The sequence below is a fragment of the Coregonus lavaretus genome (assembly GCF_964263955.1).
Source record: "Coregonus lavaretus genome assembly, chromosome: 25".
In the NCBI taxonomy this organism is placed as follows: domain Eukaryota; kingdom Metazoa; phylum Chordata; class Actinopteri; order Salmoniformes; family Salmonidae; genus Coregonus; species Coregonus lavaretus.
Genome location: NC_140012.1, coordinates 1,250,945 through 1,266,763, shown reverse-complemented (window position 1 = coordinate 1,266,763; position 15,819 = coordinate 1,250,945). Strand labels below are relative to the sequence as shown.

At 45.4% G+C, this 15,819-nt stretch overlaps 1 protein-coding gene across 1 annotated transcript in view; it reads left to right on the top strand.

Moving 5' to 3' along the window:
- ablim1b (actin binding LIM protein 1b) overlaps positions 1-15,819 on the top strand; it is a gene marked incomplete at both ends in the record, with an annotated part of 155,847 nt that overhangs the window by 44,708 nt on the left and 95,320 nt on the right. Inside the window, 2 exons of the mRNA XM_084141432.1 lie at positions 14,077-14,260; positions 14,373-14,482. Coding sequence (XP_083997558.1) covers positions 14,077-14,260; positions 14,373-14,482 — 294 coding nt within the window. The remainder of the gene's footprint in view (positions 1-14,076; positions 14,261-14,372; positions 14,483-15,819) is intronic.

The following is a 15,819-nucleotide window of genomic DNA, read 5'->3' as shown; positions in this document are numbered from 1 at the left end:
TAATGCTGTTGATGTGAGCCATGACCAGCCTTTCAAAGCACTTCATGGCTACAGACGTCAGTGCTACGGGTCGGTAGTCATTTAGGCAGGTTATCTTAGAGTCCTTGGGCACGGGGACTATGGTGGTCTGCTTGAAACATGTTGGTATTACAGACTCAGTCAGGGACATGTTGAAAATGTCAGTGAAGACACTTGCCAGTTGGTCAGCACATGCTCGGAGTACACGTCCTGGTAATCCGTCTGGCCCTGCGGCCTTGTGAATGTTGACCTGCTTAAAAGTCTTACTCACATCGGCTACGGAGAGCGTGATCACATAGTCATCCGGAACAGCTGGTGCTCTCATACATGCTTCAGTGTTACTTGTTTCGAAGCGAGCATAGAAGTGGTTTAGCTCATCTGGTAGGCTTGTGTCACTGGGAAGCTCGCGGCTGTGCTTCCCTTTGTAGTCTGTAATAGTTTTCAAGCCCTGCCACATCCGACGAGCGTCAGAGCCAGTGTAGTACGATTCAATCTTAGTCCTCTATTGACTCTTTGCCTGTTTGATGGTTCGTCGGAGGGTATAGTGGGATTTCTTATAAGCGTCCGGGTTAGAGTCCCGTTCCTTCAAAGCGGCAGCTCTACCCTTTAGCTCAGTGCGGATGTTGCCTGTAATCCATGGCTTCTGGTTGGGGTATGTACGTACGGTCACTGTGGGGACGACATCATCAATGCACTTATTGATGAAGCCAGTGACTGCTGTGGTGTACTCCGCAATGCTGTCTGAAGAATCCCGGAACATGTTCCAGTCTGTGCTTGCAAAACAGTCCTGTAGCTTAGCATCTACGTCATCTGACCACTTTTTTATTAACCGAGTCACTGGTGCTTCCTGCTTTAGTTTTTGCTTATAAGCAGGAATCAGGAGGATAGAGTTATGGTCAGATTTGCCAAATGGAGGGCGAGGGAGAGCTTTGTATGCGTTTCTGTGTGTGGAGTAAAGGTGGTCTAGAGTTTTTTTCCCTCTGGTTGCACATTATTTTATCTCCGTCAGGGTTTCCTAACATTTCATTTGAACCTTTGCCAACATGCTATGTGATAACCTTAAACCATCTCTTAAACCATATCTCTCCTTATCTGATTCGATTCGATTAGAGAGTTTAATAGTTTATTGTACAGGGTTAAAGTTGTACAGTGCCATCAGAAAGTATTCACACACTTTGACTTTTTCCATAGTTTGTTGTGTTACAGTCTGAATTTAAAATGAATTAAATTGAGATTTGTTTTGGTCACTGGCCTACACACAATACCTCATAATGTCAAAGTGGAATTATGTTTTTACACATTTTAAATATTTTATTAAAAATGAACATCTGAAATGACTGGAGTCAATAGGTATTCAACCCCTTTGTTATGGCAAGCCTAAATAAGTTCAGGAGTAAAAATGTGCTTATGATTTTTGAATGACTACCTCATCTCTGTACCCCACACATACAATTATATGTAAGGTCGCTCAGTCAAACAGTGAATTTCAAGCACAAATTAAACAACAGAGGTTTTCAAATGCCTCACGAAAGCATTCACCCCCCTTGGCATTTTTCCTATTTTGTTGCCTTACATCCTGGAATTAAAATTGATTTTTGGGGGGTTTGTATCATTTGATTTACCCAACATGCCTACCACTTTGAAGATGCAACATATTTTTTATTGTGAACCAAACAAGAAATAAGACAAAAAAACAGAAACTTGAGCGTGCATAACTATTCACCCCCCCCCCCCCCAAACTCTTGGGGTATGTCTCTATAAGCTTGGCACATCTAACCACTGGGATTTTTGCCCATTCTTCAAGGCAAAACTGCTCCAGCTCTTTCAAGTTGGATGGGTTCCGCTGGTGTACAGCAATCTTTAAGTCATACCACAGATTCTCAATTGGATTGAGGTGTGGGCTTTGACTAGGCCATTCCAGGATATTTAATTGTTTCCCCTTAAACCATTCGAGTTGTTGCTTTAGCAGTATGCTTAGGGTCATTGTCCTGCTGGAAGGTGAACCTCCGTCCCAGTCTCAAATCTCTGGAGACTGAAACAGGTTTCCCTCAAGAAATTCCCTGTATTTAGCGCCATCCATCATTCCTTCAATTCTGACCAGTTTCCCAGTCCCTGCCGATTAAAAACATCCCCACAGCATGATGCTGCCACCACCATGCTTCACTGTGGGGATGGTGTTCTCGGGGTGATGAGTGGTGTTGGGTTTGCGCCAGACATTTTCCTTGATGGCCAAAAAGCTCAATTTTAGTCTCATCTGACTACAGTACCTTCTTCCATATGTTTGGGGAGTCTTCCAAATGCCTTTTGGCGAACACCAAACGTGTTTGCTTATTTTTTTCTTTAAGCAATGGCTTTTTTCTGGCCACTCTTCCGTAAAGCCCAGCTCTGTGGAGTGTATGACTTAAGTGGTCCTATGGACAGATACTCCAATCTCCGCTGTGGATCTTTGCAGCTCCTTCAGGGTTATCTTTGGTCTCTTTGTTGCCTCTCTGATTAATGCCCTCCTTGCCTGGTCCGTGAGTTTTGGTGGGCAGCCCTCTCTTGGCAGGTTTGTTGTGGTGCCATATTCTTTCCATTTTTTAACAATGGATTTAATGGTGCTCCGTGGGATGTTCAAAGTTTCGGATATTTCTTTATAACCCAACCCTGATCTGTACTTCTCCACAACTTTGTCCCTGACCTGTTTGGAGAGTTCCTTGGTCTTCATGGGGCCGCTTGCTTGGTGGTGTCCCTTGCTTAGTAGTGTTGCAGACTCTGGGGCCTTTCAGAACAGGTGTATATATACTGAGATCATGTGACAGATCATGTGACACTTAGATTGCACACAGGTGGACTTTATTTAACTAATTATGTGACTTCTGAAGGTAATTGGTTGCACCAGATCTTATTTAGGGGCTTTATATCAAAGGGGGTGAATACATATGCACGCACCACTTTTCCGTTATTTATTTTTTAGACTTTTTAGAAATTTGGACTATTCTGTCTATGTCCATTACATGAAATCCAAATAAAAATCCATTTAAATTACAGGTTGTAATGCAACAAAATAGGAAAAATGCCAAGGGGGATGAATACTTTTGCAAGGCACTGTATGTTAAGATTTTCTATACATTCTAAGGCTGCATGATGGGACTCTAATCATGATTTGAAAAAAGTCACAAGCTGCACACACTTAATCAGTCTGTCATTCACAATTTGACAAACTCTTGATAATATTCTCACCAGGCCTCGAATTTCCCCGCGGCATCCCCCCTAAAAAAATTCATGCCTTTTGCGGCCAATGTGGCCGTTGTGCCCTTGGGCTGAATATAATAATTATAATTCCCGGCTGCCATGCTCCAAAGTACCTCGCACTCACATGGCTCTCTCAGATGTAGCCAATGCCCATCACGTGTTTGCCTCCTTCTCACAGGCATTTCAGCTAAGAAGTAGGCTACAAGTGAATGAAGACAGACAGATCTGGGACGCAAACCTTCCGTGGACATTTGAAACCCTACCTCTTTAAGGAATACCTGGAATAGTATAACAGTAATCCTTCTACCCCCCCATAAAAAAAAAGGGTGGTTGTCCCACTGGCTATCCTAAGTTGAATGCACCAATTTGTAAGTCGCTCTGGATAAGAGCGTCTGCTAAATGACTAATGTAAAGCAAAGCAATGTGCTTAATATTAGGAAAGTTGATCAATATAGTAGGCCTAGCCAATAGAAAGCTGATGGGATCCTCCTCTTTTTAGCCTATAGAAAGGTTGCGCAACATGAGCTCATGGGCACTCATGAAATGTCTGATTAGATTTTCGAACACATTTGCATTGATGTCAGAATTATTAGAGGGACAATAGAGTGCTGAGTACCAGGCAGTTAGCAAGTCTGGTAGGCTACTAATGACCATCAGCAGCATCAGAGCTTGGAGGACTAATTACCATGACTAAACGGTCACGTGGAATTTGACTGCTGTCATGACCCGTGACCGCCGGTGTGGCGGTAATACAGTCACCGTAACAGCCCTACTCTCATTGCCATCAAATCATTAGTACCTGTGTGATTTATAATATGTTTGGCCCCATTTAATTTGTTGCTTGACAGACATTTCAAGGCACTTGCTGTTGTTGGGCACCATAGCTTTCTGATTGACATGCCAGAGAATAGCAGTTTCTCTCTGAGGAATTTCCCATTGTAGTCACATAAAATGACGGCTATAGTGTGCTCTGCCTGTGTGCTGCTGTTGTGCACTGTGGTGTCTTGAGTTATTTACATTTACATTTACGTCATTTAGCAGACGCTCTTATCCAGAGCGACTTACAAATAGGTGCATTCACCTTATAGCCAGTGGGATAACCACTTTACAATTTTTTAATTTTTTTTATGTTTATTCTTTTTTTTTTGGGGGGGGGGGGGGGGGGTTGGAGTAAAAGGGGGGGGGGGGGGGGGGTAGAAGGATTACTTTATCCTATCCCAGGTATTCCTTAAAGAGGTGGGGTTTCAAATGTCTCAGGAAGGTGGTGAGTGACACTGCTGTCCTGGCGTCGTGAGGGAGCTTGTTCCACCATTGGGGTGCCAGAGCAGCGAACAGTTTTGACTGGGCTGAGCGGGAACTATGCTTCCGCAGAGGAAGGGGAGCCAGCAGGCCAGAGGTGGATGAACGCAATGCCCTCGTTTGGGTGTAGGGACTGATCAGAGCCTGAAGGTACAGAGGTGCCGTTCCCCTCACTGCTCCATAGGCAAGCACCATGGTCTTGTAGCGGATGCGAGCTTCAACTGGAAGCCAGTGGAGTGTGCGGAGGAGGGGGGTGACGTGAGAGAACTTGGGAAGGTTGAACACCAGACGGGCTGCGGCATTCTGGATGAGTTGTAGGGGTTTAATGGCACAGGCAGGGAGCCCAGCCAACAGCGAGTTGCAGTAATCCAGACGGGAGATGACAAGTGCCTGGATTAGGACCTGTGCCGCTTCCTGTGTAAGGCAGGGTCGTACTCTCCGAATGTTGTAGAGCATGAACCTGCAGGATCGGGTCACCGCCTTGATGTTGGCGGAGAACGACGGGGTGTTGTCCAGGGTCACGCCTAGGCTCTTCGCACTCTGGGAGGAGGACACAGCGGAGTTGTCAACCGTGATGGCGAGATCATAGAACGGGCAGTCCTTCCCCGGGAGGAAGAGCAGCTCCGTCTTGCCAGGGTTCAGCTTGAGGTGGTGATCCGTCATCCATACTGATATGTCTGCCAGACATGCAGAGATGCGATTCGCCACCTGGTTATCAGAAGGGGGAAAGGAGAAGATTAGTTGTGTATCGTCAGCGTAGCAATGATATGAAAGGCCATGTGAGGATATGACAGAGCCAAGTGACTTGGTGTATAGGGAGAAAAGGAGAGGGCCTAGAACTGAGCCCTGGGGGACACCAGTGGTGAGAGCACGTGGTGCGGAGACAGCTTCTCGCCACGCCACTTGGTAGGAGCGACCGGTCAGGTAGGACGCAATCCAGGAGTGAGCCGCGCCGGAAATGCCCAGCTCGGAGAGGGTGGAGAGGAGGATCTGATGGTTCACAGTATCAAAGGCAGCAGACAGGTCTAGAAGGACAAGAGCAGAGGAGAGAGAGTTAGCTTTAGCAGTGCGGAGAGTCTCCGTGACACAGAGAAGAGCAGTCTCAGTTGAATGACCAGTCCTGAAACCTGATTGGTTTGGATCAAGAAGGTCATTCTGAGAGAGATAGCAAGAGAGTTGGCTAAAGACGGCACGCTCAATAGTTTTGGAAAGAAAAGAAAGAAGGGATACTGGTCTGTAGTTGTTGACATCAGTGGGGTCGAGTGTTGGTTTTTTGAGAAGGGGAGCAACTCTCGCTCTCTTGAAGACGGAAGGGACATGGCCAGCGGTCAAGGATGAGTTGATCAGCGAGGTGAGGTAGGGGAGAAGGTCACCGGAGATGGTCTGGAGAAGGGAGGAGGGGATGGGGTCAAGCGGGCAGGTTGTTGGGCGGCCTGCAGTCACAAGTCGCAGGATTTTATCTGGAGAGAGAGGGGAGAAAGAAGTCAAAGCATAGGGTAGGGCAGTGTGAGCAGGACCAGCAGTGTCATTAGACTTAACAAACGAGGATCGGATGTCGTCAACCTTCTTTTCAAAGTGGTTGACGAAGTCATCCACAGAGAGAGAGGAGGGGGGGAGGATTCAGGAGGGAGGAAAATGTGGCAAAGAGCTTCCTAGGGTTAGAGGCAGATGCTTGGAATTTAGAGTGGTAGAAGGTGGCTTTAGCAGCAGAAACAGATGAAGAAAATGTAGAGAGGAGGGAGTGAAAAGATGCCAGGTCGGCAGGGAGTTTAGTTTTCTTCCATTTCCGCTCCGCTGCCCGGAGCTCTGTTCTGTGAGCTCGCAATGAGTCATCAAGCCACGGAGCTGGAGGGGAGGACCGAGCCGGCCGGGAGGATAGGGGACACAGAGAGTCAAAGGATGCAGAAAGGGAGGAGAGGAGGGTTGAGGAGGCAGAATCAGGAGATTGGAGGGAGAAGGATTGAGCAGAGGGAAGAGATGATAGGATGGAAGAGGAGAGAGTAGTGGGAGAGAGAGAGCGAAGGTTGCGGCGGCGCATTACCATCTGTGTAGGGGCAGAGTGAGTAGTGTGGGAGGAGAGCGAGAGAGAAAAGGAAACAAAGTAGTGGTCGGAGACATGGAGGGGAGTTGCAGTGAGATTAGTAGAGGAGCAGCATCTAGTGAAGATGAGGTCAAGCGTATTGCCTGCCTTGTGAGTAGGGGGGGACGGTGAGAGGGTGAGGTCAAAAGAGGAGAGGAGTGGAAAGAAGGAGGCAGAGAGAAATGAGTCAAATGTGGACATAGGGAGGTTGAAATCCCCCAAAACTGTGAGGGGTGAGCCATCCTCAGGGAAGGAACTTATCAAGGCGTCGAGCTCATTGATGAACTCTCCAAGGGAACCTGGAGGGCGATAGATGACAAGGATATTAAGCTTAAATGGGCTAGTGACTGTGACAGCATGGAATTCAAATGAGGAGATAGACAGATGGGTTAGGGGAAAAATTGAGAATGTCCACTTGGGAGAAATGAGGATTCCTGTACCACCTCCCCTCTGACCAGATGCTCTCGGGGTATGCGAGAACACATGGTCAGACGAGGAGAGAGCAGTAGGAGTAGCAGTGTTTTCAGTGGTGATCCATGTTTCCGTCAGCGCCAGGAAGTCGAGGGACTGGAGGTTGGCATAGGCTGGGATGAAGTCAGCTTTGTTGGCAGCAGAACGGCAGTTCCAGAGGCTGCCTGCGACCTGGAACTCCACGTGGGTGGTGCGTGCAGGGACCACCAGGTTAGAGAGGCAGCAGCCACGCGGTGTGGTGCGTTTGTTTAGCCTGTGCAGAGAGGAGAGAACAGGGATAGGCAGAGGCATAGTTGACAGGCTGTAGCAAATGGCTACAAAAATGCAGAGGAGATCGGAATGAAATGAGCTAAGCATCTGGGAGCGGAGAGAGCAGGGCCTCCCTCACCAAAAACTGCTACCTCAGAAACTAAAATTGTTTCACTGAACCACCCGAACAAAAACTCTCCCAACTTCCACCTTTAGAAATCAGAATTGTTGTGAACCACAGCGGTTCAATGTTTAAAGGAATAGACTCAACCCACTTTATTCAACTATGACACCATAGCTAACTAGCAAGCTAGCATCCAATAACAATAACACACCGTATAGCACCAACCCTTGGTCACAACAAACCACCAATAGTGTGATAACACACTAAACAGATCATTCGTGTCTGTGTCAAGTTCCTTTCATGACGCAGCAATGATTAGACGTTGGCTAGCTAGGACAAGTATATTGTATTTAGCTACTACCGTACAGTTAGCTGGTCGTGTTTGGTAGCTAGCAATGGCCACTGTGTTGACTTTGTTTGAAGAACGGCTAGCTAGCTAGCTTCGTGCTACACCCGGCACACAATGGCTATTGTGTTGACTCTGACTCTGTTCGAAAAAACGGCTAGGTAGCTCGCTTCGTGCTACAGCCGGCACTGCCAAGACACAGTAACTACCCACAACAACCCCCGATGCCTAGCTATGACGCCGTAGCTAACTTGCAAGCTAGCATCCATTAACACACAATTTAGCATCAATACTTGGTTACAACAAACTGCCAAGAGTGTGTTAGCACACTAAACAGATAATTCAAGTCCGTGTCTAGTTCCTTTCGTAACGCATAACGCAGCAAAAATTAAACGATGGCTAGGACTACATTAAAATTGGAAACAGCTCTCCAGCGTTGCTAATCGATACCAGTAGCTACCCGCTAGCTAGCTAGCCTCGTGCTTCGATACTAACCTACAATTACCTACGGAAACCTACAATAACAACAATACTAACCTATAATAAATACAGTACCTAACTACAGCTAACTACCTACCTACGATCTAATACATGGTTAAGCTTTACTCAACACCATATGAGAAGCTTACCTCCTGCTTACCTCCAGCTAGAGAAAAACACGACCTCTCCCGACAACAGAGGTATTCTGAGAGAGATAGCAAGAGAGTTGGCTAAAGACGGCATGCTCAATAGTTTTGGAGAGAAAAGAAAGAAGGGATACTGGTCTGTAGTTGTTGACATCAGAGGGATCGAGTGTTGGTTTTTTGAGAAGGGGTGCAACTCTCGCTCTCTTGAAGATGGAAGGGACATAGCCAGCGGTCAAGGATGAGTTGATCAGCGAGTTGAGGTAAGGGAGAAGGTCACCGGAGATGGTCTGGAGAAGAGAGGAGGGGATAGGGTCAAGCGGGCAGGTTGTTGGGCGGCCTGCCGTCACAAGTCGCAAGATTTTATCTGGAGAGAGAGGGGAGAAAGAAGTCAAAGCATAGGGTAGGGCAGTGTGAGCAGGACCAGCAGTGTCATTTGACTTAACAAACGTGGATCGGATGTCGTCAACCTTCTTTTCAAAATGGTTGACGAAGTCATCCACAGAGAGGGGGGGGGGGGGGGATTCAGCAGGGAGGAGAATGTGGCAAAGAGCTTCCTAGGGTTAGAGGCGGGTGCTTGGAATTTAGAGTGGTAGAAAGTAGCCTTAGCAGCAGAAACAGATGAAGAAAATGTAGAGAGGAGGGAGTGAAAAGATGCCAGGTCAGCAGGGAGTCTAGTTTTCTTCCATTTCCGCTCAGCTGCCCGGAGTTCATTTCTGTGAGCTCGCAATGAGTCATCAAGCCACGGAGCTGGAGGGGAGGACCGAGCCAGCAGGGAGGATAGGGGACATAGAGAGTCAAAGGATGCAGAAAGGGAGGAGAGGAGGGTTGAGGAGGCAGAATCAGGAGATTGGAGGGAGAAGGATTGAGCAGAGGGAAGAGATGATAGGATGGAAGAGGAGAGAGTAGCGGGAGAGAGAGAGCGAAGGTTGCGACGGCGCATTACCATCTGTGTAGGGGCAGAGTGAGTAGTGTTGGAGGAGAGGGAGAGAGAAAAGGATACAAAGTAGTGGTCGGAGACTTGGAGGGGAGTTGCAGTGAGATTAGTAGAAGAACAGCATCTAGTAAAGACACTGTGGTGTCTTGAGTTATGTTCTTTGGATGGAGTGGGGTGGGGACTACAGGTGGCCTTACGTCGTCTTCCTTTCTCCTGAGGGTCCCAACATGGCTCCTCTGGTGCTCTTGGGCTGCAATGTGAGGATCTTGGGGAGGTCTGGTCAGACCTATCTGACTAGGGGAATGTGCTGGTGTGGGAGGAGGAGTTGTACTGGATTTGGTTACTGAGCTCTTGTGCTGAGTCTGTGTGAGTTCCGGAGGTTCACTATGAGAAGCATTGGTACTAAAGATGAGGGGATGTGAGGGTGTGTTAGTGAGGTTTGTGGTAGGCTCGGGTTGTTCTCTTAGAGTGTGGATGGTGGTGTCTCTGTGTTGTAGAAATTCTATGACTGCTGACAATTCCCTTTGTAGCTCCTCCCTCTGTCCTCATGATGCTCTCGACCGTTGCCAGTTTCTCTCTCAGCTCCTCCTTATCCTGCCTCAGAACTGTCACCTCACCACAAAGCTCATTCACCTCTACCTCTAATAAGGATATACTCCCAAAGGCCTGGGACAGTTGGGACATGTTGTCACTCTCAATGTCTGCTAGGGTGGCTTGGTTAGATATGAGGGTGGGGGGACTTTTGGAATTAACAGATTTCTCATCAGGTCTGTCTTCTGATTGAAGTGTAGCAGTTAAGAGTGCCATTCTCTTTAAAGGTGTCTGTTAGCTCTTTCCGTGATGTATTGAGGATAAGTGCAGCTTCTAGGCCTTGAATCATTACTGTGCCATTGTTGTAGGTGTTAATGTTGAAGAGTCGATTATCAAGCGCCTGTTCATCAAATACCAAGATCTGTCGACCGTTAGTGATTCCTCTCTTTCTGACATGGCCAAAGTGTCTACATGCGGTAGAGTACCAAGCAGCAGTATGCTCTGTATAGAAGAGCAGGTCAGAGATTGCATTCTTGTCTCCAATTAGGGTATAATCAGAAAATAATGTCTCTGGATTTTCCCACAGCAGCTTTTGTTTGTGATGTTGTTTAGAATGTTCAGAGTTATTTTCTGCTGGTAGATCAAATAATGGGCCAAGCTCCTGCTACTGTTGCCATTGTTATTTTTAGAATTTGAGCATTCATGCATGCACTTTTTATAATGAGAATATAAAGCTATTAAATGTGTAGTTTAGTTCATACCATGGCATTGTTGAATACTCGTTTCTGGTTGGCTTGAAGGGCATTTTAGAGTGTGCATTATTTCCCTATAACGCACTGTATATCGACACGGTAAAATTCAATGACTATAGAATTCTGATGAATTCAAAAGAACACATCAAAGAAACAGTTGATTGGAAAGAAAACCTTAGCTAACAGTAGCTGCTACAATGGAGGATTTTCTATATCTTTTGATTTATTTTGCGAGGATGATGATCAACCTTCAACCAAGAGACATAAAACTGTCAATGATGCTGAGGTTGATGAGATAGAGGAGGGGAGACATGAAAACAACACAAAAAAATACAACATGGGCCATTGGTGTCTTGAAAGACTGGTTGCGGGAGAATCGCCAAAATGACATTTTGCCTGCTGAAGCAGAACAGCTCAACCAGATTCCCAACCACATCCGTGCGCACAGCCACAAGCTAGGAGTACTATGTAGCACGTTTTGTGCCCCTGCAAAGTGGTATTAATCGCCACTACAGTCAGTACAACCTCATCGTGGACAAGGTATTCACGGCGAGCAACAACGCCTTCAGGTATGTAGTAAAACAATACCGCAAAGCTGAGAAAGACAACAGTAAACATGTCTGTCACGTCTCAGCTGCAGACCTCAAACAGCAGAGTTATCTTCAAATACTGCTCTCGGGTTAATGCGAAAGGTGTGGTTTGACATTCAGTTATATTTGGCAAGGAGGGGGAGAGAGGGAAACCGGGACCTGTCAGCGAGCTCCTTTGAAGTGAGAAGAGATCAAGGACTTGAGTATGTGTGCCTCTCACATAACCCTGAAACGAAAAACCATAAAGACCCGAATGAGCTCAACAAAGAAAAACTCTGGGGATTTATGTTTGCAACCCCTTGGCAATCCAAACTGTCCAGTGCAGAGTTTTAAAAAACTATTGGAGTAAATGCCTGATGGGAGCAAAAGCCTTCTACCTCCATCCACTGTGCTGCGCGCAAGATAAGCTGGATCAACAGAACATCTGATATTCCCATGAATCAATGGGAGTGGATACTCTTGGTAGGTTAATGAATTAACAGAATATTCCCCTAATTAGTCAGAATAAGGTTCCACATGTGTAGCCTTGTCTAATGCTTACGTTATCGGTTTGTATTTCCATCCACAGGTAATATGTTGCCCAGAATAAGTGAGGAGGCAGGCTTGTCCAAGCGATACACTAACCACAGCCTGAGAAGCACAACTGTCTATATGCTTTCAGACGTTGAGTTGGAGGCCAGACAAATCATGTCAGTGACAGGGCACCGATGTGAGTCCAGCCTCAGGAGCTACTGGGCTCCTTCTGTAGAAGAGAGGAAATTATGGAGCTGGCTTCTCTCTTCCTTGTAGTAGTAAGGCTCACAAGCTGCACAGCAGGCGGCACAGCAGGACGCACAGCAATCAAGCAGGCAAAGGAATTCTGTTTCTGTATCTAGAATCCACTCCAGGAAAAAGCCCAGGTATCATGGTATTGTCTATGAGACAAAAAAACTAAATAAATTATACTCTATTGTACTTTGAATGACAGTTGAACTGTGCCAGCATAACATCAACATTAGGGTAGACTAGTTGAACATGCATACATGTGCACATGCACAGAGATTACGTTTACAACAATATCTAGCCTAATAGAAAGAAATATGGCATAACCCTCAACCTTTGCACAGTGACCAGACTGTGTCTGCCTAGGTAGGTAGGCAGACAGTATCTACCTACAGCCATGTCTATCATGCATGCTTAGGCAAATATTTTTATAGTGAAAGCAGCTTCAGTTTTAGAGGTTTGCAACAGAAAATTGTTGTATTATGGTTTCTCCTCACTGTTTGCTAGTAAATTTAGCAAACTAGCTTGTTGCATATACAATACTTGTAATTTACCTCTGTTTGGAACCATATCTTGCCTATAATTTTGTGAGATTGAAATGCATCCACGGTCATAATCATAACCAATGTCAACCCTTGTCAAATATGTTACATAGCGAGCTAGTAAAAGTATTTAGTTGCTGATGTTACACGTTTGCTAACAAGTTACAAATGCGAGGCGTGGCGTATAACAAGTTAGCAGGCACCAGGCTAACTAGCAAGCCAACTCCTGTCAAGTGCTAACGTTTGCTGTAAACCTAGCTTTAGTTGGCTGGTTGTAATGTTGTAGCTTGCTGTTTAGTAGCCATATCTACAACTAAAATATATGTTTTAAAATCAAGATACAAAATATCTCAGATTGTAAAACCTCTTCTATTTTAAGTCATAGATATGGCTACCGGTAGTTGTTTAACTAACTTAGCTACCTAGCTAGCTAGCTACCTACCTAAGTTAGCAAAGAAAAATAATTAGATTTTCCCCCACTGTAACACAGTAGTATGTTAGCCAGCAATACACAATATGGGTTTCAGTAGATAAACTAAAGTTAGCTAGTGAGCTAGGTGGCTTGCAGGAAAAATAATTTACTTAGCTAGGCACCATATTTGTCATCTGCCCTCTTGGTGCTGGCATCGGTTGTAGCTGAGCTTCTAACAATAGCTAAATCCAACTCTTTGTTTCAAATCCTCTTCGCTATATTCCGGTTGAAACATGCATGGTTGAATGTCACCATGTGGCTAATAGAACATCAAAAAATGCTCCATGGTCGAATTCGTGTTGATGAGAGAAATCACTTGAAGTCATTGCATCTGGTCAGTTCTTTCAGTTTTGCCCAAAGGATTGTGTTGTTAGTGGCCCCCCTTGGAGGAGGGCCTAGGGCCAGAGCAGGAAGCACCGCCCAACACAAGTTGTAGTCTTTCAGAGACTGGAAAAAAATGTGCCTGCCTGTAAATAATATTTAGCAATGAATCCGCCGATAGGAACATCGCTGAAAGACGTCCAATGGCTCTATCGAACAAGGACAACCATATCTACACACATAAAAATGTATAGTATACGTATATAACATCTAAAGTAATGTCCATTTAGCGCAGCATGTATTAATTCCTATGATGTAATTTTAGATGTGCTATTTTCTACCTTGACACTTGTTTAAACCATGTCTTATGGAACTATCAAGTTTTCACCAAAGTGAATGAAAATCACAATAAATTAATAACCGCAATTGCCAAAAAAATCACAATGAGATATTTTGTCCAAATCATGCAGCCATACTCTGACATACTACTGGAATCCTCCATTACTAAAATTGGAGCTACTGCGTAAAGTGCCTGAGGTTACTAATTCATTTTACCATAATGCTACCTACAGACATTTTGTGTGTGAAGAAATTAAATGTTTTATTTTGTGAAGAAATTAAGGCTAAATGTTGATGAAGAAAGATTCTGACAGCACTTTTCTCATTTTAGCATGTATGCTAAGCGAATACATTTTGTGTGTGTGTGTGTGTGCGTGTGTGTTCAGTGTGCGGCTGCGACTTGGCTCAGGGAGGTTTCTTCATGAAGAACGGGGACTACCTGTGCACGTTGGACTACCAACGGCTCCATGGCACATGCTGCAATGGCTGTGGGAACTTTGTGGAGGGAGAGGTGGTCACTGCTCTCGGCAAAACGTACCATCCGGCCTGCTTCGTCTGCACAATCTGCAAGTAAGATCATTGTGCTGCCACATGCACATGCATACACACACACACGCACACACACACATACACATAGATGTATCTCTTTCTCTCACTCTCGCTCTCTCCCTCGCTCTCTCAGACAACCCTTTCCTACTGGAGATCATGTCATCTTTAATGGGAAAGACTGTCTCTGTCAACACTGCATCCACCCTTTGTCCCCTACCCCCAAAGACATCAGCAGCTCCAGCAGTAAGTATGTGTAGTGTGCGTGCATGCGTGCATCTGTGTGTGTGCGTATGTGCATGTGTGTGTGTGTGTGTGTACGTGAGAGAGGGGAGTCCAAATCAATTTTCGAGGATCCCGTACCACAGGTGTCATCAATTACATTCGGCTGTGGGATGATTTTTTTTCTGTGGGATGATTGTTCCTGTTTACATGATTTAGGTAGTCTCATTTATCAACCTTCCCTACCCTGGCAGTTATTCTGAATGCAGGTTGCGGGTGATTACAAGTTCCAATTGTTGTATATCTTCACTCTAGCTGGATTCCAATAGGAATTACACATCACTTTGCAAGCCAGAATGATGTGACTTGCAGGCCTGATTTGGCCTGTAAACCAGGAGTTTCTGTCACGATCGTCGTAATAAGTGGACCAAGGCGCAGCGTGATATGCGTACATCTTTTAATTAGTACTTTACAAACACGATACAACAACAACCAAACGAAACGTGAAGTCCTCGGTCATATAACACAAACCTACACGGAACAAGATCCCACAAATGACAAGTGCACAACAGGCTGCCTAAGTATGGTTCCCAATCAGAGACAACAAGACACAGCTGCCTCCGATTGGGAATCACCCCGGCCAACACAGAAACACACGATCTAGAAAAGAACACATAGAAAACAAAACATAGACACTACACATATAAACTAACACCCTGGCTCAACATATAAGAGTCCCCAGAGCCAGGGCCTGACAGTTTCCAACCACTGTGTTAGGGTATAACTAGGCCCTCAAAGAAAGTCCAAATGATTTATGTAATGTATTGTCATAAAGAGTTTAATTTTAAAGGCTAATAAGGCTGGTGGAATCGTTCATAGATGGTTCTAGGAAGAACCTTTCAAAGAGGGTTCTAGGAAGAACCTTTAGATGATAAAGGGGTTCTTGGTAGAACCATTTATAGAGGGTTCTAGGCAGAACCCATCATAGAGGAGTTCCGCTATGGAGACAAGACAAAGAACCCTATATGGTTCTACATAGAACCTTTTTTTCTCTAAGAGTGTATAACTTCTCCACCATTAGCCTATCCTAGACCTCTTCCTGTTACCCTGCCCAGACAGAGTGGGAGAGGTGTCTCTAAGTTCACTGGACAAATGGAACAATATTGGATGCACCCGAGTAAGGAAAATTATGTTGAAAATACTTTTCTTTTGAGGTATTTTCCAGATGTTGGTATCACGTGCCTTTCAGGTGCTGAATGAAAGGTTATACAGATGTTGAAAAGATGTCTTATACGGACGTCAAAAATACGTACACTACCAGTCAAAAGTTTGGACACACCTACTCATTCAAGGGTTTTTCT